At 46.8% G+C, this 23,087-nt stretch overlaps 2 protein-coding genes across 2 annotated transcripts in view; one reads left to right on the top strand and one right to left on the bottom strand.

The window, feature by feature from the left end:
* The window catches only part of LOC138665226 (transmembrane channel-like protein 8), a 179,796-nt gene that overhangs the window by 33,403 nt on the left and 123,306 nt on the right, over positions 1 to 23,087 (top strand). The window lies entirely within an intron of this gene.
* The window catches only part of TMC6 (transmembrane channel like 6), a 108,939-nt gene that overhangs the window by 63,587 nt on the left and 22,265 nt on the right, over positions 1 to 23,087 (bottom strand). Inside the window, exons 2-3 of the mRNA XM_069752514.1 lie at positions 6,201 to 6,281; positions 2,456 to 2,556 (exon numbers count right to left, since the gene is read on the bottom strand). Of these exons, the coding sequence (XP_069608615.1) occupies positions 2,456 to 2,556; positions 6,201 to 6,238 (139 nt within the window). The 5' untranslated portion in view covers positions 6,239 to 6,281. The remainder of the gene's footprint in view (positions 1 to 2,455; positions 2,557 to 6,200; positions 6,282 to 23,087) is intronic.

The raw sequence follows: 23,087 nt of genomic DNA, 5'->3' as shown, positions 1-23,087 counted from the left end.
CCAGACCAGGAGGGGGAGCTCAGGACCCAGATAAAGGGGAGCTTCCCTCAAATATGATACATGTCCTGGTCTGGAGGAGGAGTTAAGCAGTCTAGGAGAGACAGAGAAGGAAGTCAGAGAGCAGACAGAGAGGCCCAGCAGCCACGTGGGAGCTGCAGCCTCTGAAAGGAAAGACCGAAGGGTTGTATGTGGTGGAGCTTCAGAGGAAAGGAGCAGAGGAGAGGAACAGGGCTCAGAGGGGAACTGTGACTGGGCACCCTCAAAGCCGAAGTGCAGTGCCGGGTACCGGGAGCCTGAGGCTATAGTGGAACTGTAAGACACTTGGCAAAACCGGAGGGCTCAGAACTTTAAGTGAACGACCCGCACCACACCTGAGATGCAGCACCTGAGGATCCCGGGGCATGATAGAGTTCCTGTAAAATGGCTCAAGCTGCCCGTCATGCAGGAACCCGTCCCAGGATAGGGGAAAAGAGGACTTTGCCAGTGAGCTTCAGGCAGCAGGGACCTCACATAGAACGGCGCTAGTTGGAAAGGCTCACGGACCTCTACTGGAAAAGGGATTCTCCCATTGCCTCTGAGCTGGCTGGGCCACATCACCATCCGTGCCTGGTACCCTGGACTGTGGCCTGCCAACTACACTAAACCAGGTAAAGACTTTACAACTTGTGTCCTTTACTCATTGCCCGGCATTCACCATCATCACCATACACTATAGGACCCCTGGGGACCCCGCTTCACCTGTGGGAAGTGTTACATCTTTGCTGCAACAACATCCCCCAGAGGACCCCTTTAAAGCAGTGTCGGTCCCACTATTGACAGAACACCACAGGTGGCATCACGACACATTCACAATTCCCCTTTAAAGACCGTTCCCCCTTTAATAGGACGCCTAGGCCATGGACCGGGTCGCAGCCACCGTGATATCCCCTTTAAGACCAGACCCGGTGTCGAGTACCCCACTACCCTGGCGGAGCGCTCCACACCACCATAAGTATCCTGCCCCAGACACACATGAAATATTAAGAAGCCAGGGTCCCCTAACCCCTAATGATGCAAACCTAATAATATGGCACGAAAGAGTATACAAGTATACTCAAGGCAAAGTAATAACAGAAAATGAGTTAAAAAATGAAACCAATATATTAAAATCAGACCAAAGGGTCTCCAGGCATGGAGAGGACGGGGCACTTCACCCCACACATTAAGTCAGCATTAGTGGCTTCCTCTGGAATGAAAGACTGATACAGGACTGACAATGGTAAATGTATTCATATATTTACAGGAGGAATAAAGGAGGAACATATTTGGAGTTGTAAGAAGAAATGCCCCAGAATCATTTCATGGGGAATACTATGACTTACCAAATTAGCGCTGTCAGCCAAGAAATACTCTGAGATGTGCCAAGCTATCCCCCAGTGTGAACTCCTATTTAAAGAATATCTGTCCTCCAAACTAGCAGCTAGAGAGAGATGCAGATTGCAACCTACTATATGCTTCATTTAGTTATCAGTATATCTCAGATAGAACATTGGAGCCAGACGCTCCTGAATCATTAGGGGTTGTGCACTACTTGGGACAACTGCCTCTCAATGTGTCCCCCTAATAATATAATAACACATAGGGCAATTCCACATGACCATCGATTCTCTCATCCGGGATAATCGGGTCCATTATGTAAATGATACTCTGATCAGAGTCAAAATAGTGTGATCTGATTCTCACGGATGAGGATATGCTGGAGGAAAGAAAAAAATTCTCCATCTTTTCCATTTTTGTGAGTGGGCGGAAATCGGTCTGCACTTGTACTGAATTCTTGGTTTATGTAGTACGATCCAGGTCATTAAACAACCACCGATCAGATACACTAAAGTGGATTGGCGTTGTTCAATAACCTGTTTAGACAGACTGACAAGAATTTGCACGTAACAATCATTAATAAATTATTCTGCGTGTGTTATCGGTACTTTATCATCTGTTTATCAGCAGCAGATCATCCTAGGTTTCTTGTTGAAGCGACCTAAACATCCAATAACTTGAAAGTTGAGTATTTTGCTCTTTCGTCGAGTGACTGCTGCCATTAAACAAGCAATAGGTGGGAATGAGCATGCCTAGGAACGTTCATTCCCCTATTATTCGGCCATCTAAATTAGCCGAGGGGCATGTGCGCATGGCAGGATTTCCTGAAGCATCTTCCTGGAAATTTTTGCTAAGTATCTTCTTATATATAAAATAGTGAGCGTCAGGAGCCGCCTTAAGAATGGGCAGAATCAGCCTGAAAACGACGTAGTACAAACTCTTTGTGTGTGGAAGGTTTTTTTTCTTGCAAAATGGACAATAGAAAGTGCAGTGATTGTCACTTGTGACTTAGATTTGTAGGACCACTAATCACCATCGCTGATCCCCATGAGGCCCCATGTCTGTGCTTCTATTGAAAGGCTTTCGATTTTAGGAATACCTCTACTGTGGAAACGCTGCCGAAGTTCGAGAAGGGCTTCATTCTCCACATCTTCAATAACACTGCTGAAGGAATCGTGAACTTCCCGCTCATCACAAGGACTGCAAAGGACACAAAGTAGAAATAGGTCAGATACAAAGTCATTTTCATTGTGGTGTATCCCAACACGCGGAGTGGTCATACAGGAGATGTGCCTGACACTGGCAGGGTGAGGCTCGGCGTGCCCACGTCATGCCCTATAGTGCGCTTCTTGTCACTCTTTCATCATTCTACATACCATCAAAACACATCCTTTTCTAACATAAAAAATGGAAAAAGGAATTCTGTGTATTTGTTTTAGATTACTCCACTTTTATGAGTCTAAACCAGAGCAATGTGTGAAGGGGGCTGGCTGCCTGTGGTGTGCGAGTTTTCTTTTCCAACGTGACTGTTGTAGGACAAGTCTCAACTATTTTTAAGCAATTCTGTTCAGCTCTTAGAATCTATTCGCTTTATGGAAGTAGTTTGAAATGACCCAATTTTTGTGTTCTTCATGTCACCGGACTAGAGCAATGTGTCAAGGGGCCTGGCTGACAGCATATTCCAGTTGCTAAGTGGCCTCGCTTCCCTGTCCATACAGGAGCCACGATGGAAAGGGAACGGCTTAGCAAATTGAATAAGCAGTCAGCCAGCCCCCTTCATGTTTGACAGTCACCATGGGTTATGTGAAGCACAGGATTTACTGGGATCTGGGAAATAGTGGCTTTGGGAAGCCTGGGGCACCATGGCTGCTACAACTACATTAGCAAGTTATAGAACTCACTGCAATAAATTTCAGATTTTTTCATTCCCATTTTTTACATTTCATGGATGAGACAGGAATATCTCCATCTAATTCCCAGCACCAGATATGGGGTCACTGAAACAGCTAGGCACAGTTGTGCTACGCCGTCTATGTAACACAAAATGAATGGGAGTTACGGAAGCAGCGGAGGTCACTTAGCAATGCTGTTTCCATGACTCCCATTCACTTCAATGGGAGAAAAGCAAACCCCATAACTCAGCTGAGCTTGGCTATTTCATTTAAAGCGATGATTACACATCAGAGTATTAAATCTATTCCAGCTGTGGGATTTGCGCCATAGTTTACACCATTCTTTCCATAATTTACAGTATTTCTCGGAGGGATGATTTCCTTCGCCCTCATCTGCTAAACCCCACACACTTTTGCACTTCTATCTTCCCTTTTGAAACCTGCAAAAACTCAAATTATTGTGCAAATGTGGTGTGCACCTCCATATGCAGGTTCTGTTTGTTTGTTTATTTGAAATACTGTCACATAAGAATATGAATAGTCTTTTCAGATGGTGGGGGTCCAGCAAGATCCGAGTAATCTGAATAAATCCTTCTGCGTAACGCAGATGGAAGATAAAATAAATAAATAAATAAATATGTGAACACTTTTTTTGTTAAAGAGCCAGTGCTCAGTAATGATACATGGAGACCGTAGTGGTGCAATGCTACCATACATTGTAGAAACTACGCAGACATCATCACATTAGGGAGTCACCGTCACACTGTGGACCCACCCCTGCAGTCACCGTCACACTGTGGACCCACGCCTGCAGTCACTGTCACACTGCGGACCCACGCCTGCAGTCACTGTCACACTCGGACCCACCCCGGCAGTCACTGTCACACTGCGGACCCACCCCGGCAGTCACTGTCACACTGCGGACCCACCCCTGCAGTCACTGTCACACTGCGGACCCACCCCTGCAGTCACTGTCACACTGCGGACCCACCCCGGCAGTCACTGTCACACTGCGGACCCACCCCTGCAGTCACTGTCACACTGCGGACCCACCCCTGCAGTCACTGTCACACGCGGACCCACCCCTGCAGTCACTGTCACACTGCGGACCCACCCCTGCAGTCACTGTCACACTGCGGACCCACCCCTGCAGTCACTGTCACACTGCGGACCCACCCCTGCAGTCACTGTCACACGCGGACCCACCCCGGCAGTCACTGTCACACGCGGACCCACCCCTGCAGTCACTGTCACACTGCGGACCCACCCCTGCAGTCACTGTCACACGCGGACCCACCCCTGCAGTCACTGTCACACTGCGGACCCACCCCTGCAGTCACTGTCACACGCGGACCCACCCCGGCAGTCACTGTCACACTGCGGACCCACCCCTGCAGTCACTGTCACACTGCGGACCCACCCTGGCAGTCACTGTCACACGCAGACCCACCCCTGCAGTCACTGTCACACGCAGACCCACCCCGGCAGTCACTGTCACACTGCGGACCCACCCTGGCAGTCACTGTCACACGCGGACCCACCCTGGCTGTCACTGTCACACTGCGGACCCACCCCTGCAGTCACTGTCACACGCGGACCCACCCCGGCAGTCACTGTCACACGCGGACCCACCCTGGCAGTCACTGTCACACGCGGACCCACCCTGGCAGTCACTGTCACACGCGGACCCACCCTGGCAGTCACTGTCACACGCGGACCCACCCCTGCAGTCACTGTCACACGCAGACCCACCCCGGCAGTCACTGTCACACTGCGGACCCACCCTGGCAGTCACTGTCACACGCGGACCCACCCTGGCTGTCACTGTCACACTGAGGACCCACCCTGGCAGTCACTGTCACACGCAGACCCACCCCTGCAGTCACTGTCACACGCAGACCCACCCCGGCAGTCACTGTCACACTGCGGACCCACCCCGGCAGTCACTGTCACACGCGGACCCACCCTGGCTGTCACTGTCACACGCGGACCCACCCTGGCAGTCACTGTCACACGCGGACCCACCCTGGCAGTCACTGTCACACGCGGACCCACCCTGGCAGTCACTGTCACACGCGGACCCACCCCTGCAGTCACTGTCACACGCAGACCCACCCCGGCAGTCACTGTCACACTGCGGACCCACCCCGGCAGTCACTGTCACACGCGGACCCACCCTGGCTGTCACTGTCACACTGCGGACCCACCCTGGCAGTCACTGTCACACGCAGACCCACCCCTGCAGTCACTGTCACACGCAGACCCACCCCGGCAGTCACTGTCACACTGCGGACCCACCCTGGCAGTCACTGTCACACGCGGACCCACCCTGGCTGTCACTGTCACACGCGGACCCACCCTGGCAGTCACTGTCACACGCCGACCCACCCCGGCAGTCACTGTCACACGCGGACCCACCCTGGCAGTCACTGTCACACTGCGGACTCAGCCCGGCAGTCACTGTCACAATGCGGACCCACCCCGGCAGTCACTGTCACACGCAGACCCACCCCAGCAGTCACTGTCACACGCGGACCCACCCTGGCAGTCACTGTCACACGCGGACCCACCCTGGCAGTCACTGTCACACGCCGACCCACCCCGGCAGTCACTGTCACACGCCGACCCACCCCGGCAGTCACTGTCACACGCGGACCCACCCTGGCAGTCACTGTCACACTGCGGACTCAGCCCGGCAGTCACTGTCACAATGCGGACCCACCCCGGCAGTCACTGTCACACGCAGACCCACCCCAGCAGTCACTGTCACACGCGGACCCACCCTGGCAGTCACTGTCACACTGCGGACTCAGCCCAGCAGTCACTGTCACAATGCGGACCCACCCCGGCAGTCACTGTCACACGCAGACCCACCCCAGCAGTCACTGTCACACGCGGACCCACCCTGGCACTGTCACACGCAGACCCACTCCAGCAGTTACAGTCACTCACCTGTAGTCCTCAGGAATGCTTAGAAATGTGACAGACATAATGAGCCCCAGTCACAGGAATCCCCAGTAGAGCTGTATGCACCTATAAGAAGGAGGCACAGAACATGGCTGAGCAAGTCAGGACACAGGAAAAGTTATAGAGACAATGCCACATGGCTGCAGCTGCAGCCACTGCTCTCCTGTATACAATACTACCAGATTCACACCCAGCCTTGTTACTATTTAGTTTGATCCACCCCCTCCAGGCATTGTTTTCAAGCCCTACCAAACCAAGTACGGGGGGAGATAGGATCCCCAGGGCGATATGTGTTAGTACGTAAACCCCGCCCCCAACCTGCCGGGACGTATATGTACAGGGTGTAGCCAGAGCGGAGTTCACTGACTGCTGACACGGTGTGTGCAGCAGGTGCTGGGCAGTGACACTCACACACGGTGCAGACAGTGAGTGTATGGGAGGGGTTACATGACTGAATGAGGGGCTGTCAAGGCTGAGAACACAGGAACCTTTTATAGTGCAATCATTTAACCAATTCATGACATGGCCAATTTGTTTTGTGGCTTCTTTTGTTTTTTTTTCCGGACGTAGTCCTATGAGGGCTTGTTGTTTAGCAAGACGAGTTGCAGTTTTGAATGACATCACTCATTTTACCAAATACTGTATTGAAAAATGTGAAAACAAAGATCTTATGAATTCCTGCCTGTGCCTTGTCTTCAAGGGAGTACAACATGATGGTGGTGCACACATGTCAGGTTTTTCACACGGACCGTGTGTCCACGTGAAAAACCCACAGACGTCAGGTGTTTTTGCGCAGCACGGACAAAATGCATGCTGCACACGTGCACACTGATGACACATGGCTTGTGTTGAGCGATACCTTCCGATATCGGGAAATATCGGATCGGACCGATACCCCAAAAATATCGGGTATCGCCGATTCCGATACCGGAAACCAATGCAAGTCAATGGGACACAAATATCGGAATGAAAATAAACCCTTTCTTTCCTTGTACATCCAGTTCGAGAGGGGGAAGAGTGTGGGCGGTGCGTGGGCGGAGACTGTGCGTTTCTGTGTGTGCGGGCAGGGTCTGTACGAGCCTCTCGGGGGTCTGTGCGGGCCTGCCGGGGGCCTGTACGGGCCTCTTGGGGGTCTGTGCGGGCCTGTACGGGCCTCTCGGGGGTCTGTGCGGGCCTCTTGGGGGTCTGTGCGGGCCTGTACGGGCCTCTCGGGGGTCTGTGCGGGCCTGTCAGGGGTCTGTACGGGCCTCTCGGGGGTCTGTGCGGGCTGCCGGGGGGTCTGTACGGGCCTCTCGGGGATCTTTGTGTCATGATCCCAATGGCAGGGGATCACTAAAGGACAAGCACAGATACAAACAAGCTCTAGGGCGATGGAACCTGAGCTGACCGCGACCCTGAACCTAACACACAAATAAAAGTAGCCGGGGAACGTGCCTACGATGATCCTAGACGTCTCGCTCCAGCCGAAGATCTAACTTCCCCTATCAGAAGAAACACAGACCTCTCTTGCCTCCAGAGAAATCCCCCACAGAAATAGCAGCCCCCCACATATAATGACGGTGAAATGAGAGGAAAGCACATACGCAGTATGAAAACAGTTTCAGCAAAATGAGGCCCGCTAAAGCTAGATAGCAGAGGATACAAAAGTGAACTGCGCGGTCAGCGAAAAACCCTTCAAAAAAACCATCCTGAAATTACTTGAACTCATGTGCCAACTCATGGTACATGAGGAGCAATTTCAGCCCACTAGAGCAACCAGCAGCAAGAATCACATATCTGCAGGCTGGACTAAAAACCAAATAAAGCAAAACACCAAAACAGGAAAATCCAAACTTAGCTTGACCAGAAGGTTCCAGGAGCAGGGAGCAGAGGTAACAAGACACACTGGATACATTGATAACCGGCGAGGAAATGCCAGCAAAGCCAGGTTAAATAGGAAACTCCCATATGCTGATGGAACAGGTGGAACCCAGAAACCCAGGAAAGACAAGTCACCCAGTACCATCAGTAACCACCAGAGGGAGCCCAAAAACAGAACTCACAACAGTACCCCCCACTTGAGGAGGGGTCACCGAACCCTCACGAGAACCACCAGGGCGACCAGGATGAGCCCTATGAAAAGCGCGAACCAAATCATCAGCATGAACATCCGAGGCAACCACCCAAGAATTATCCTCCTGACCATAACCCTTCCACTTGACCAAATACTGGAGTTTCCGTCTGGAAACACGAGAATCCAAGATCTTCTCCACCAGCACTGGAGCAGGAGGCTCAAACGAAGGAACAACAGGTACCTCATACTTCCGCAACAACGACCGATGAAACACATTATGAATAGCAAACGATGCCGGGAGATCCAAACGAAACGACACAGGGTTAAGAATTTCCAAGATCCTATAGGGACCGATGAACCGAGGCTTGAACTTAGGAGAAGAGACCTTCATAGGAACAAAACGAGAAGACAACCACACCAAGTCACCAACAAGAAGTCGAGGACCCACGCGGCGACGGCGATTAGCAAACTGCTGAGCCTTCTCCTGGGACAACTTCAAATTGTCCACCACATGACTCCAAATCCGATGCAACCTATCCACCACCATGTCCACTCCAGGACAATCAGAAGGTTCCACCTGACCAGAGGAAAAACGAGGATGAAACCCCGAATTACAAAAGAAAGGAGAAACCAAGGTAGCAGAACTAGCCCGATTATTAAGGGCAAACTCGGCCAACGGCAAAAAGGTAACCCAGTCATCCTGATCAGCGGAAACAAAACACCTTAAATAAGTTTCCAAGGTCTGATTAGTTCGTTCAGTCTGGCCATTCGTCTGAGGATGGAATGCAGACGAAAAGGACAAATCAATGCCCATCTTAGCACAGAACGTCTGCCAAAATCTAGACACAAACTGGGATCCCCTGTCAGAAACGATGTTCTCAGGAATCCCATGCAAACGAACCACATTCTGAAAAAACAGAGGGACCAACTCAGAGGAGGAAGGCAACTTAGGCAAGGGTACCAGATGAACCATTTTAGAAAAGCGATCACACACAACCCAGATGACGGACATTTTTTGAGAGGCAGGGAGATCCGAAATAAAGTCCATGGAAATGTGCGTCCAAGGCCTCTTCGGGATAGGCAAAGGTGACAACAATCCACTGGCCCGAGAACAGCAAGGCTTAGCCCGAGCACAAACCTCACAAGACTGCACAAAAGAACGCACATCCCTCGACAAGGAAGGCCACCAAAAAGACCTGGCCACCAAGTCTCTAGTACCAAATATTCCAGGATGACCTGCCAACGCAGAAGAATGGACCTCGGAGATGACTCTACTGGTCCAATTATCCGGAACAAACAGTCTCTCAGGCGGACAACGATCAGGTTTACCCGCCTGAAACTCCTGCAAAGCACGTCGCAAGTCTGGGAAGACAGCAGACAAAATCACCCCATCCCTAAGGATACCAGAGGGCTCAGAATTTCCAAGGGAGTCAGGCACAAAACTCCTAGAAAGAGCATCCGCCTTCACATTCTTTGAACCTGGCAGGTATGAAACCACAAAATTGAAACGAGAGAAAAACAGTGACCAACGAGCCTGTCTAGGATTCAGACGCCTGGCAGACTCAAGGTAAATCAAATTTTTGTGATCAGTCAAGACCACCACACGATGTCTAGCACCCTCTAGCCAATGACGCCACTCCTCAAATGCCCACTTCATGGCCAAAAGTTCCCGATTACCAACATCATAATTCCGCTCAGCCGGCGAAAACTTTCTAGAAAAAAACGCGCATGGCTTCATCACTGAGCCATCGGAGCTTCTCTGTGACAAAACCGCCCCCGCTCCAATCTCGGAAGCATCAACCTCAACCTGAAAAGGGAGCGAAACATCTGGCTGACGCAACACAGGAGCAGAAGAAAACCGGTGCTTAAGTTCCTGAAAGGCCTCCACAGCCGCAGGAGACCAATTAGCAACATCAGCACCCTTCTTAGTCAAATCCGTCAAAGGCTTAACAACACTAGAAAAATTAGTTATAAAACGACGATAGAAATTAGCAAAGCCCAAGAACTTCTGTAGACTCTTAAGAGATGTAGGCTGCGTCCAGTCACAAATAGCCTGAACCTTGACGGGATCCATCTCAATAGTAGAAGGGGAAAAAATATACCCCAAGAAAGAAATCTTCTGGACTCCAAAGAGACACTTTGAGCCTTTTACAAACAAGGAATTGGCCCGCAGGACCTGAAACACCTTCCTGACCTGCTGAACATGAGACTCCCAGTCATCAGAAAAAACCAAAATATCATCCAAATACACAATCATAAATTTATCCAGATATTCACGGAAAATATCGTGCATAAAGGACTGGAAGACTGAAGGAGCATTAGAAAGTCCAAAAGGCATTACCAAATACTCAAAATGGCCCTCAGGCGTATTAAATGCGGTTTTCCACTCATCACCTTGCTTTATTCGTATAAGATTATACGCACCCCGAAGATCAATCTTAGTAAACCATTTAGCCCCCTTAATGCGAGCAAACAAATCAGTCAACAATGGCAAAGGATACTGATATTTTACGGTAATCTTATTCAAAAGACGATAATCTATACAAGGCCTCAAGGAACCATCTTTTTTGGCCACGAAAAAAAAACCTGCTCCCAAAGGGGACAAAGATGGACGGATATGTCCCTTTTCCAAGGACTCCTTAACATAATCCCGCATAGCAGTATGCTCTGGCACTGACAGATTGAACAAACGACCTTTAGGAAATTTACTGCCTGGAATTAAATTTATAGCACAATCGCAATCCCTGTGAGGAGGAAGCGAACTGAGCTTAGGCTCCTCAAAAACATCCCGATAGTCAGACAAAAACACAGGAATCTCAGAAGGAGTAGATGAAGCGATAGAAATCGGAGGTGCATCATCATGAACCCCCTGACAACCCCAGCTTAACACAGACATTGATTTCCAGTCAAGGACTGGATTATGAGTTTGTAACCATGGCAGACCAAGTACTAGAACATCATGCAAATTATACAGTACCAGGAAGCGAATCACCTCCTGGTGAACGGGAGTCATACGCATGGTCACTTGTGTCCAGCACTGAGGTTTATTCATAGCCAAAGGTGTAGAGTCAATTCCCTTCAAAGGAATAGGGACTTCCAGAGGCTTCAGACTAAACCCACAGCGATTGGCAAATGACCAATCCATAAGACTCAGGGCAGCGCCTGAATCCACATAGGCATCGACGGAAATGGATGATAATGAACAAATCAGAGTCACAGACAGAATGAACTTAGACTGTAAAGTACTAATGGCAACAGACTTATCAACCTTTTTTGTGCGTTTAGAGCATGCTGATATAACATGAGCTGAATCACCACAATAAAAGCACAACCCTTTTTTCCGCCTATACTTTTGCCGTTCACTTCTGGACTGAATTCTATCACATTGCATTATCTCAGGTGACGGTTCAGACGACACCGCCAAATGATGCACAGGTTTGCGCTCCCGTAAACGCCGATCAATCTGAACAGCCATAGTCATAGACTCATTCAGACCAGCAGGCGCAGGGAACCCCACCATAACATCTTTAATGGCCTCAGAAAGGCCATCTCTAAACTTTGCAGCCAGAGCGCACTCATTCCACTGAGTAAGTACCGACCACTTCCGAAATTTTTGACAATAAATTTCTGCTTCATCTTGCCCCTGAGAGAGGGCCAACAAAGCTTTTTCAGCCTGAATCTCTTGGTTAGGTTCCTCATAGAGCAAACCTAATGCCAGAAAAAACGCATCCGCATTAAGCAAAGCAGGGTCCCCTGGTGCCAATGCAAATGCCCAATCCTGAGGGTCACCCCGCAGGAAAGATATAATTATCTTGACTTGCTGAGCAGGGTCTCCAGAGGAGCGAGATTTCAAAGAAAGAAACAACTTGCAATTGTTCCTAAAATTCAGAAAACGAGATCTATCTCCAGAAAAAAACTCTGGGACAGGAATTCTAGGTTCAGACATAGGAGCATGTACAACAAAATCCTGTATATTTTAAACCTTAGTGGCAAGATTATTCAGGCTGGAAGCCAAACTCTGGACGTCCATGATAAACAGCTGGGATCAGAGCCATTCAAAGATTAAGAGGAGGAGGAAGTAGCCACGCTGCAATAAGGCTAGGCAGCAAACTCTGAGGGGGGGAAAAAAAAAAAAAAACTTCCTCAGACTACTTATCCTCCTACTTCAGCCAATACAATTAACACTTTGTGGGCCGGTTATACTGTCATGATCCCAATGGCAGGGGATCACTAAAGGACAAGCACAGATACAAACAAGCTCTAGGGCGATGGAACCTGAGCTGACCGCGACCCTGAACCTAACACACAAATAAAAGTAGCCGGGGAACGTGCCTACGATGATCCTAGACGTCTCGCTCCAGCCGAAGATCTAACTTCCCCTATCAGAAGAAACACAGACCTCTCTTGCCTCCAGAGAAATCCCCCACAGAAATAGCAGCCCCCCACATATAATGACGGTGAAATGAGAGGAAAGCACATACGCAGTATGAAAACAGTTTCAGCAAAATAAAGCTAGATAGCAGAGGATACAAAAGTGAACTGCGCGGTCAGCGAAAAACCCTTCAAAAAAACCATCCTGAAATTACTTGAACTCATGTGCCAACTCATGGTACATGAGGAGCAATTTCAGCCCACTAGAGCAACCAGCAGCAAGAATCACATATCTGCAGGCTGGACTAAAAACCAAATAAAGCAAAACACCAAAACAGGAAAATCCAAACTTAGCTTGACCAGAAGGTTCTAGGAGCAAGGAGCAGAGGTAACAAGACACACTGGATACATTGATAACCGGCGAGGAAATGCCAGCAAAGCCAGGTTAAATAGGAAACTCCCATATGCTGATGGAACAGGTGGAACCCAGAAACCCAGGAAAGACAAGTCACCCAGTACCATCAGTAACCACCAGAGGGAGCCCAAAAACAGAACTCACAACATCTTTGTGTCTGTGTGCAGGCATCGTCCAATAGGACTACAAGTCCCATCGGGCTATGCCTGCTACAATAACAGTGATTGACACATTAGCCAATGATGGGACAGTAGTAGTTCCATCATCCGGCTAATGTGTTGAAGTGTAAAAAAACAAAAAAAAACATACATACTACATACAACATACTACATACATACTACAAACATACTACATACATACTACATACATACATACATACATACATACAACATACATACTACATACATACACACATACAACATACTACATACATACTACATGCATACATACATACATACTGCATACATACAACATACTACATACATACAACATACATACATACATACAACAAACTATATACATACATACATACAACATACATACTACATACATACAACATACATACTACATACATACTACATACTGTACATACAACATACATACATACAACATACTACATACATGCTGTACACACTACATAAAATGCATTCATACATTACATACAATACATACATATAGACATACAGTACATATAACATAGAGTACATACTCACCATCACTTGTCACTTGTTCCCCGAAGCCAGTGTCATCTGTAAAAAATATTAAAATAACAAACAATCAATATACTCCCTGATCCGCAGAAATCCACGAGTGTCCCGCGACGATCTCCCGTGGAGAACAGCAGCATCAGCTGGTGCGACCGCTCTCTAGGGGCTCCAGGAATACAATGAGGAAGGTATCCTTCCGCATTGTATTCCTCCGCCACTGTAAAAAAATAGTCCATAGTCTCACTTTTGGCACTGCTGTGTAAGAAAGTTCCCACGCAGATTTTGCCATAAAGTGAGACCAGTGAACTAAGGTAACCTCTCAGTGATGCATTGCAGGAGCCATTGTCTCCTGTCAGTGTGTCACTAAAGGTCCTATAGAGCAGTGACATCACCCGATGTCATTGTTCTATAGGGGAGATCGTCGTGGGACACTCATTATTAATTGGACTGCGTCGGACAGGGAGTATACGGTTTATTTTACGTTTTTTGCAGGAGCTGAAGTATGGTAAGTATGGATAAATTAAGGATAATAAAATACTTTTTTTCTGGCTGTCTTTATTTTGTTTTTAACCCTTTCACTACTCTAGGATTAATAATAGATAGGCGTCTTATTGACGCCTCTCCATTATTAACCCGGCTTAATGTCACCTTACAATAGCAAGGTGACATTAACCCCTTATTACCCCATATCCCACCGCTACACAGGAGTGGGAAGAGAGGGGCTAAGTGCGCCATTTCTGGGGCAGCTGCAGACTGGTATTTGTAGCCGGGGGAGGGCCAATATCTATGGCCCCTCTCTAGGCTATGAATATCAGCCCGCAGCTGTCTGCGTAGCCTTTCTGGCTATAAAATATAGGGGGACCCCACGTAATTTTTTTGGGGGGTCCCTCTATTTTAATAGCCAGTAAAGGCTACGCAGACAGCTGCGGGCTGATATTCATAGCCTAGGAGGGGCCATGGGTATTACCCCCTTCCCAGGCTACAAATATTGGCCCCCGGCCATCGGCTTTCCCCCTCTGGTGCAGAAAATTGCGCGGGAGCCCACGTTGTTTTTTTTCCAGTTGTTTTCTTTATGTTCATTTATCATCATTTATCAACATCGGCCTATCTATGGATATATCTATCTATAGATAGATGTTTCTATCCAAATATCTATCTGGCTAATTTCACACATCAGGTTTTTGCCATCAGGCACAATCCGGCGAGTTTTGAAAAAAAATCTGTTTTTTTCTGCTGGATCCATTTTTTCTCATAGAGTTGTATTAGCGCCGGATTGCACCTGATGGCCACATGTTTCATCCGTTTTTTGCTGGATCCGTCAAAAAAGCTGTTTCCATACTTCAGGACCTGCAAAAATCGTAAAATAATAAACCGTATTCTCCCTGTCTGACGCAGTCCAATTAATAACGAGTGTCCCACGACGATCTTCCCTATAGAACAGTGACATCGGGTGATGTCACTGCTCTATAGGACCCTCAGTGACACACTGACAGGAGATAATGGCTCCTGCAGTGCATCACTGAGAGGTTACTCTAGTTCACTGGTCTCACTTTATGGCAAAAGCTGCGTGGAAACTTTCTCACACTTTTTACAGTGGCGGAGGAATACAGTGCGGAAGGATACCTTCCTCCCGTCATTGTATTCCTTGAGCCCCTAGAGAGCGGTCGCATCAGCTGATTCTGCTGTTCTCCACGGGAGATAGTCGTGGGACACTCATGGATTTCTGCGGCTCAGGGAGTATATTGTTTGTAATTTTAATATTTTTTACAGATGACACTGGCTTCGGGGAACAAAGTGACAAGTGATGGTGAGTATGTACTCTATGTTATATGTACTGTATGTCTATATGTATGTAATGTATGAGTGTATGTATGCAGTATTTATGTAGTATGTATGTATGCTGTATGTATGTAGTATGTATGTATGTAGTATGTTGTATGTATGTTGTATGTATGTAGTATGTATGTTGTATGTATGTTGTATGTATGTGGTATGTTGCATGTATGCTGTATGTATGTAGTACTGTATGTTGTATGTATGTAGTATGTATGTAGTATGTTGTATGTATGTAGTATGTATGCAGTATGTATGTAGTATGTTGTATGTACTGTATGTGGTATGTTTTATGTATTTTGTATGTATCTAGTATGCTTGTATGTAGTATGTATGTAGTATATAGTATGTTGTATGTATGTATGTAGTATGTTGTATGTATGTACTATGCTGTATGTAGTATCTATGTTTGTGTTTGTTTGTTTTTTTACATTCAACACATTAGCCGGATGATGGGACTACTACTGTCCCATCATTGGCTAATGTGTCAATCACTGTCATTGTTGCAGGCATAGCCCGATTGGACTTGTAGTCCCATCGGACGATGCCTGCACACAGACACAAAGACCCCCGGCAGGCCCGCACAGACCCCCGGCAGGCCCGCACAGACCCCCGAGAGGCCCGTACAGACCCCCGAGAGGCCCCTACAGACCCCCAGCAGGCCCGCACAGACCCCCGAGAGGCCCGTACAGTCCCCCGGCAGGCCCACACAGACCCCCGAGAGGCCTGTAAAGACCCCTGAGATACCCGTACAGACCCCCGGCAGGCCCGCACAGACCCCCGACGGTCACGCACAGACCCCGCCCGCACACACAGACACGCAGTCTCCGCCCACGCACCACTCACACTTACTACATCACTACATCATGACATCATTTGAGCAGCCAATCACAGCCATGCCATTAGTTAACATAGCTAACATGCCTAACAGGATGTGCCCACACTTCTTAGGATCCTCATTGGCTGAATAGAATAAAACTGTCTCATTGCATTATGTGAACTTCCGATTCCGGTTTCCGATATTGTAAAAGTATCGGAACTCAGTATCGGAACTCAGTATCGGAATTCAGTATCAGCCGATACCCGATATTGCAGTATCGGAATGCTCAACACTACACATGACATCCAATTGCCATAAGCATGACACGTACCCGCGCCTGGGAAGAAGTGGTAGAGTTTGCGCTTTTCCTGTCGCCTGAAGGCTGCTGTCATCATTGTCTCCTGCTCGAGCTGAGATCAGCGCGACCAGGAGACAATGATGGGAGTTGATATCAGTGTAACAAGTATCGGCACCAGGGAAGCAGAATCGTTCACGCTGTTCTATCGTTCACGCTGTTCCCTGGTGCCTACCCGCTCCTGATCGGTGACCTCAAGAAGATCCCCATGAGCACAGTGAGAATTTGGTTGCGGTGATCTCATTGAGGTCACCGCAGTTCATGGTGCCGCTCACAGTGAAGTGTGGGACCCCAGCTACAATGACCAGCAATGAAGTCTAAGAAGTCATCGCTCATCTCTGTACCTGTAGCACCTCATTGTATCCTGCTCTTCAGCCTGGTCAGTGGCATCATGGCACCGTCCAGGTAGCAAAGCAGTTATCACTGAGATGGATTACGGCATGGGACACTATGTCGGACAGGTGAGGGATATGCTGGTTTATTATTTTTCTTTTTTTTAGATTAGACAAGGGTTTCCATTAATGGGTGTAATATGAATATAACTGTGTTTTTTATTTTTAAATAAATGTGTTAAACAGGATGTTTTGTATTATTTCAAATTAAGGACTTGCTCTGTGTTTATTAACAATTTGACTATGGGGTTACTAATATATAGGCATTTTATAGACGCCTCTCTATTACTATCTCCTGGGCTTGATGTCACCTGACAATACATCAACCCCCCCCAACCCTATTACCTCACTTGCCATTGCCACAGGGCAACTAGGAAAAGAGAGGCTAAGCGCCTGATTTAGAGGAGCTTATGGATACACCGTTTCTGGGGAAGCTGAGGGCTGATGTTTGTAGTGGGGGGCTGGGGCATTATCTCTGACAGGTCCCCAGGCTCTTAGTATCAACCCACAGCTTTCTGTTTAGCCTTTTCTGGTTTGAATATATGGGGGGACCCTACATCATTTTTTTTCTGAGGCCCCCCGTAAATTCACCAGGAAAGTCTAAGCACCTGTTATTAATGGTCTGGAAAATTTATGGGGTATTGTTCCTTGTCCCAGGTTATTAACCCCTTTCTGACCTCGGACGGGATAGTACGTCCGAGGTCAGATCCCTGCTTTGATGCGGGCTCCGGCGGTGAGCCCGCATCAAAGCCAGGACATGTCAGCTGTTTTGAACAGCTGACATGTGCCCATAATAGGCGCGAGCAGAATCGCGATCTGCCCGCGCCTATTAACTAGTTAAATGCCGCTGTCAAACGCAGACAGCGGCATTTAACTACCGCTTCCGGCCGGGCGGCCGGAAATGACGTCATCGCCGACCCCCGTCACATGATCGGGGTCGGCGATGCTTCAGAATTGTAACCATAGAGGTCCTTGAGACCTCTATGGTTACTGATCGCCGGCAGCTGTGAGCGCCACCCTGTGGTCGGCGCTCACAGCACACCTGATTTTCAGCTACATAGCAGCGAACAGCAGATCGCTGCTATGTAGCAGAGGCGATCGTGCTGTGCCTGCTTCTAGCCTCCCATGGAGGCTATTGAAGCATGGCAAAAGTAAAAAAAAAAAAGTTTAAAAAAATGTGAAAAAAATAAAAAAAATATAAAAGTTTAAATCACCCCCCTTTCGCCCCAATCAAAATAAATCAATAAAAAAATATCAAATCTACGCATATTTGGTATCGCCGCGCTCAGAATCGCCCTATCTATCAATTAAAAAAAAAGCATTAACCTGATCGCTAAACAGCGTAGCGAGAAAAAAATTCAAAATGCCAGAATTATGTTTTTTTGGTTGCCACGACATTGCATTAAAATGCAATAACGGGCGATCAAAAGAACGTATCTGCACCAAAATGCTATCATTAAAAACGTCATCTTGGCACGCAAAAAATAAGCCCTCAACCAGATCATGAAAATTGGAGACGGGTATCGGAAAATGGCGCAATTTTTTTTTTTTTTAGCAAAGTTTGGAATTTTTTTCACCACTTAGGTAAAAAATAACCTAGTCATGTTAGGTGTCTATGAACTCGTACTGACCTGGAGAAAAAAAAAAAAAAAGCCAAACAAAAAACAAGTGTGGGATTGCACTTTTTTTGCAATTTCACCGCACTTGGAATTTTTTTCCCGTTTTCTAGTACACGACATGCTAAAACCAATGATGTCGTTCAAAAGTACAACTCGTCCCGCAAAAAATAAGCTCTCACATGGCCAAATTGACGGAAAAATAAAAAAGTTATGGCTCTGGGAAGGAGAGGAGTGAAAAACGAACACGGAAAAACGAAAAATCCCAAGGTCATGAAGGGGTTAACATCAGCCCCCAGCCTTGGGCATTCCCTCTGCTGGTTATGAAAAGTGAGCGGAAGGCCATATCGTTTTTATTTATTTTTTATTTTACACAGGAGGTACGCAGCTGCTGCTGAGTACTACTCCCATCATTGTCTCCTGGTCGCGCTGAGATCAGCATGAGCAGGAGACAATGATAGGAGTTTCCTTCAGCCGCTGGCCAGTGCCGGGGAACAGCAGGATCTGTACCGCTTGTTCCCAGGCGCTGGTACATGGTACATGTCATCAGTGCGCACGTGTGCAGCACGCATTTTGTCATGCAAAAAAACATGACAAGTCTTGCTGGTTTTTCATACAGTCCATGTGAAAAACTTGATGTGCACACCACCATTAAATACAATGGGTGTGCGTATGTCCGTATTTGCGGCCCTTAAAAAATAAACCATATTTATATGGACATACAAAACAGAAGAAGGCCTAAAACAATAATTTAAGTGTGAAGAAGGCCTTAGACGATAGTTTTATTTGACACATGACAAAACAAATGATACGTTCCCTTTAAATAAAAAAAGCTTTATTTACATCATGATATACCAAAAAGGAACGAAAAGTGCTGCAAAAATAACACATATAAACATGCACTCAAAAACCCAAGTAACCTAATCTACCTAATAGATGCAGAAAAGCTGCACAAAATCCGCAATATTTAAACTCACCAAATACTTGTGGGAATGAAGGCTTGATGCACAGTATGTGCACACACGGTGTCTTTGAGACACTGGCTGACCCGCCAAGGTTTTCCTAGGCAAAGCAGCCTTGCTGGCGGCCCTGCCAAAGTTTTAGTGGCTGCTCTGCCACTGTCGTCTTTTGTCTATTATGTAAACTATGACTTGCAAGTGGCTAGAACAATGTATTTGAGAAAATGACTAAGACTACCTAGTCGAAACGCGTCGGTCCTGTATCCCCTGTGATTCTTTTTGGTGTACCCAACATGTTGTTTTATAAGAATACAGAATAAATGTGAAGTTTTATTATTCTTTCTGCGCTGGAGAAATCTTTTCTTTCCATTTCTGCCAGAAGAATGTATACGGTACTTCTTTTAATCGCTTTACAGTTTCCAACACCTGAATTGGTTGAAACAAGTAACTAAACACAAAACGTGCACAGCAATGTCGTTTTTACTTTTCCTGTTCAAGGGGTATACTTTTGCAGCACTTTCAGGCAGTCTCCAGGCGGAACCTGCACATACCCTTGCTTTCTTCTAACTAGGAATGTGCTGTGTTAAGACAATATCAGAATAATCAGCGGAACTTCGTGTGCTCATACCCTTACTTTCTTCTAACTAACAATATGCTGTGTTAATGCAATATCAGATTCAGCAACTGGGTGTGTGCCTAAAGGAATCACAAGTAGCAAAGAAGACAGAAGTGGTAAAACCTATTTCTGACTTCCCTCTGCTTTCCGGTTTGTGTCTGATCTGCTTCTTGCTTGATTACATTTACCTTGTGGTTTATAACAAATGTTAAGTAAAAAATAAAATAAATAAAAAGATGTAGAAATTATTATCCCCACAGAATCCACTCCTAATTGCAATGCAAATAGTGAAAACTTGTAAAAATCCACAGAATAAAGGCTCTTATTTATCTGCGAGGAAAATGAACGAGTGCAATCTGATAAAAAATTGGATTGCCCTCTGACTAATATTAATCTATGAATCCCTGCTTATCTGTAATTTTTTTATCAGCTCAGATCGGGATGAGAAAAAATTGCAGCATGCTGGTGTATTGTCCTCATATCTCGGACAAGACTTGCCAACGCAAGTCAATGGGTGTGATTAAAAAAAAACAAAAAAAAAAACAAATCACACGGCACTCGGATCATGTGAGTGCCGTGTGATTTTTACACACCCGTGTCCTTTGAAAAGCTGCAATTCATCTGTCGCATACATACACCACTCCAAATCTATTCAGGCATTCATGCAGAGGAACAATTACACTGTTCTGGAATGGCCATCCCAGTCCCCAGACCTGAATATCATTGAACATCTGTGGGATCATTTGAAGAGGGCTGTCCATGCTCGGCGACCATCAAACTTAACTGAACTGGAATTGTTTTGTAGAGGAATGGTCAAAAATACCTTCATCCAGGAACTCATTAAAAGCTACAGGAAGCGACTAGAGGCTGTTATTTTTGCAAAAGGAGGATCTACTAAATATTAATGTCACTTTTCTGGTGGGGTGCCCATACTTATGCACCTGTCAAATTTTGTTTGAATGCAGATTGCACATTTTCTGTTAGTACAATAAACCTCATTTCAAGGCAGAAACATTACTGTGTCCAACAGTTATTAGATATATGAAACTGAAATAGCTGTTGCAAAAAAAAACAACAATTTTTATAAAACATTAAGCTTAAGATTAATAGGGGTGCCCAAACTTTTTCATATAACTGTAGTAAACCCAAGTATAAGGGTATGTTCACACGTTCCTGATTTCCCTCCTTTTTTTTTTCAGGACTGAAACCGCAGCTCTTTGCAGAAAACGCAGGTCCTTTTTTTGGTGCTTTTTTGATGCGTTTTTTTATGCGTTTTTTTATGCAGTTTTCTATGCAGAGTCTGTGTGTTTTCTAGGAAGTTTTTTAGGGTTAAAATGGCTGAAAATACCCTAACCCTACCTCTACCCCTAACCCTACCCCTAACCCTAACCCTAACCCTACCCCTAACCCTACCCCTAAGCCTACCCCTAACCCTAACCCTACCCCTAACCCTATTCTAACCTTAGTGGAAAAAAAAAATTCTTAATTTTTTTATTGCCCCTACCTATGGGGGTGACAAAGGGGGGGGTGTCATTTACTATTTTTTTTATTTTGATCACTGAGATAGGTTATATCTCAGTGATCAAAATGCACTTTGGAACGAATCTGCCGGCCGGCAGATTCGGCGGGCGCACTGCGCATGCGCCCGCCATTTTGCAAGATGGCGGCGCCCAGGGAGAAGATGGCCGGACGGACACCGGGAGGCCGGGTAAGTATAAGGGGGGGAGATTAGGGCACGGGGGGGCATCGGAGCACGGGGGGAGGCATCGGAGCACGGGGGGGGGCATCGGAGCATGGGGGGGTGGGATCGGGGCAGCCACACTCCGCCCACGCACTTCCGCCCGCTTCCCCGCACTTCCTGCTGCAGCGGTTCGGCACCACAAACCGCAATAAAACCCGCAGATATATTTTTGATCTGCGGGTTTTACTGCGGGTTTGACCTCACAATGGAGGTCTATGGGTGCAGAACCGCTGCGGCTCCGAGAAAAGAAGTGACATGGTACTTCTTTTTTACCGCGGCTATTCAGCGCGGCTTTTTTTCCCGATTCCCGCATCATGTGCACAGTGGTTCCTGTTTTCCATAGGGTACATTGTACTGTACCCTGCATGGAAAACAGCTGCGGAACCGCAGCGGCAAAAACGCTGCGGTTCCGCAGAAAAAAACGCACTGTGTGAACATGGCCTAATAATTACTGTGTTTCTTAGTTCAGATAACTTAGATACTGTCATGTAAGTGTGTATTTTAATTCAAAAGGAATAAGACATCATTCAGACATGTTTGCTCAAAACAAGTTGTGGACAATTGGAGCACACCTGATGGCTATAGCTACCTACGAGCTTTTTGAAGCACTGTGGACATTTTAGCCTTTTCTCAAAAAAAAGGAAGAAGAAAAAAATAGTACAGGCGACTTCCAAACTGATATGAGCTGACTTGCATCCCGTGCTTCTTGCCCAGACCTGTCTTTGACTTCACATTTACTATGATATATGCGAGCTGGAATGCTTCATGCTAATTCTGTTTTTCACATACTTCCCATAAGTTTTATAATGAATCACCCTTTAGTATTGAAATCTGAGAATCCACACCATTCTGGATGAGTGGGATACTCTGCCACTGTATAAGGCAGCTGATCAGAAGTGGATGGCAACAGTAGGTTGTTGGTACAATATTATCAGTGTCCACATTGCATGTTTATGCCATTTACTAATGAAAAAAACATGAATTACATACAATT

This window comes from Ranitomeya imitator, chromosome 2 (genome assembly GCF_032444005.1).
Source record: "Ranitomeya imitator isolate aRanImi1 chromosome 2, aRanImi1.pri, whole genome shotgun sequence".
NCBI classification, from domain to species: Eukaryota; Metazoa; Chordata; class Amphibia; order Anura; family Dendrobatidae; genus Ranitomeya; species Ranitomeya imitator.
This window is presented reverse-complemented; position numbering and strand designations above follow the sequence as displayed.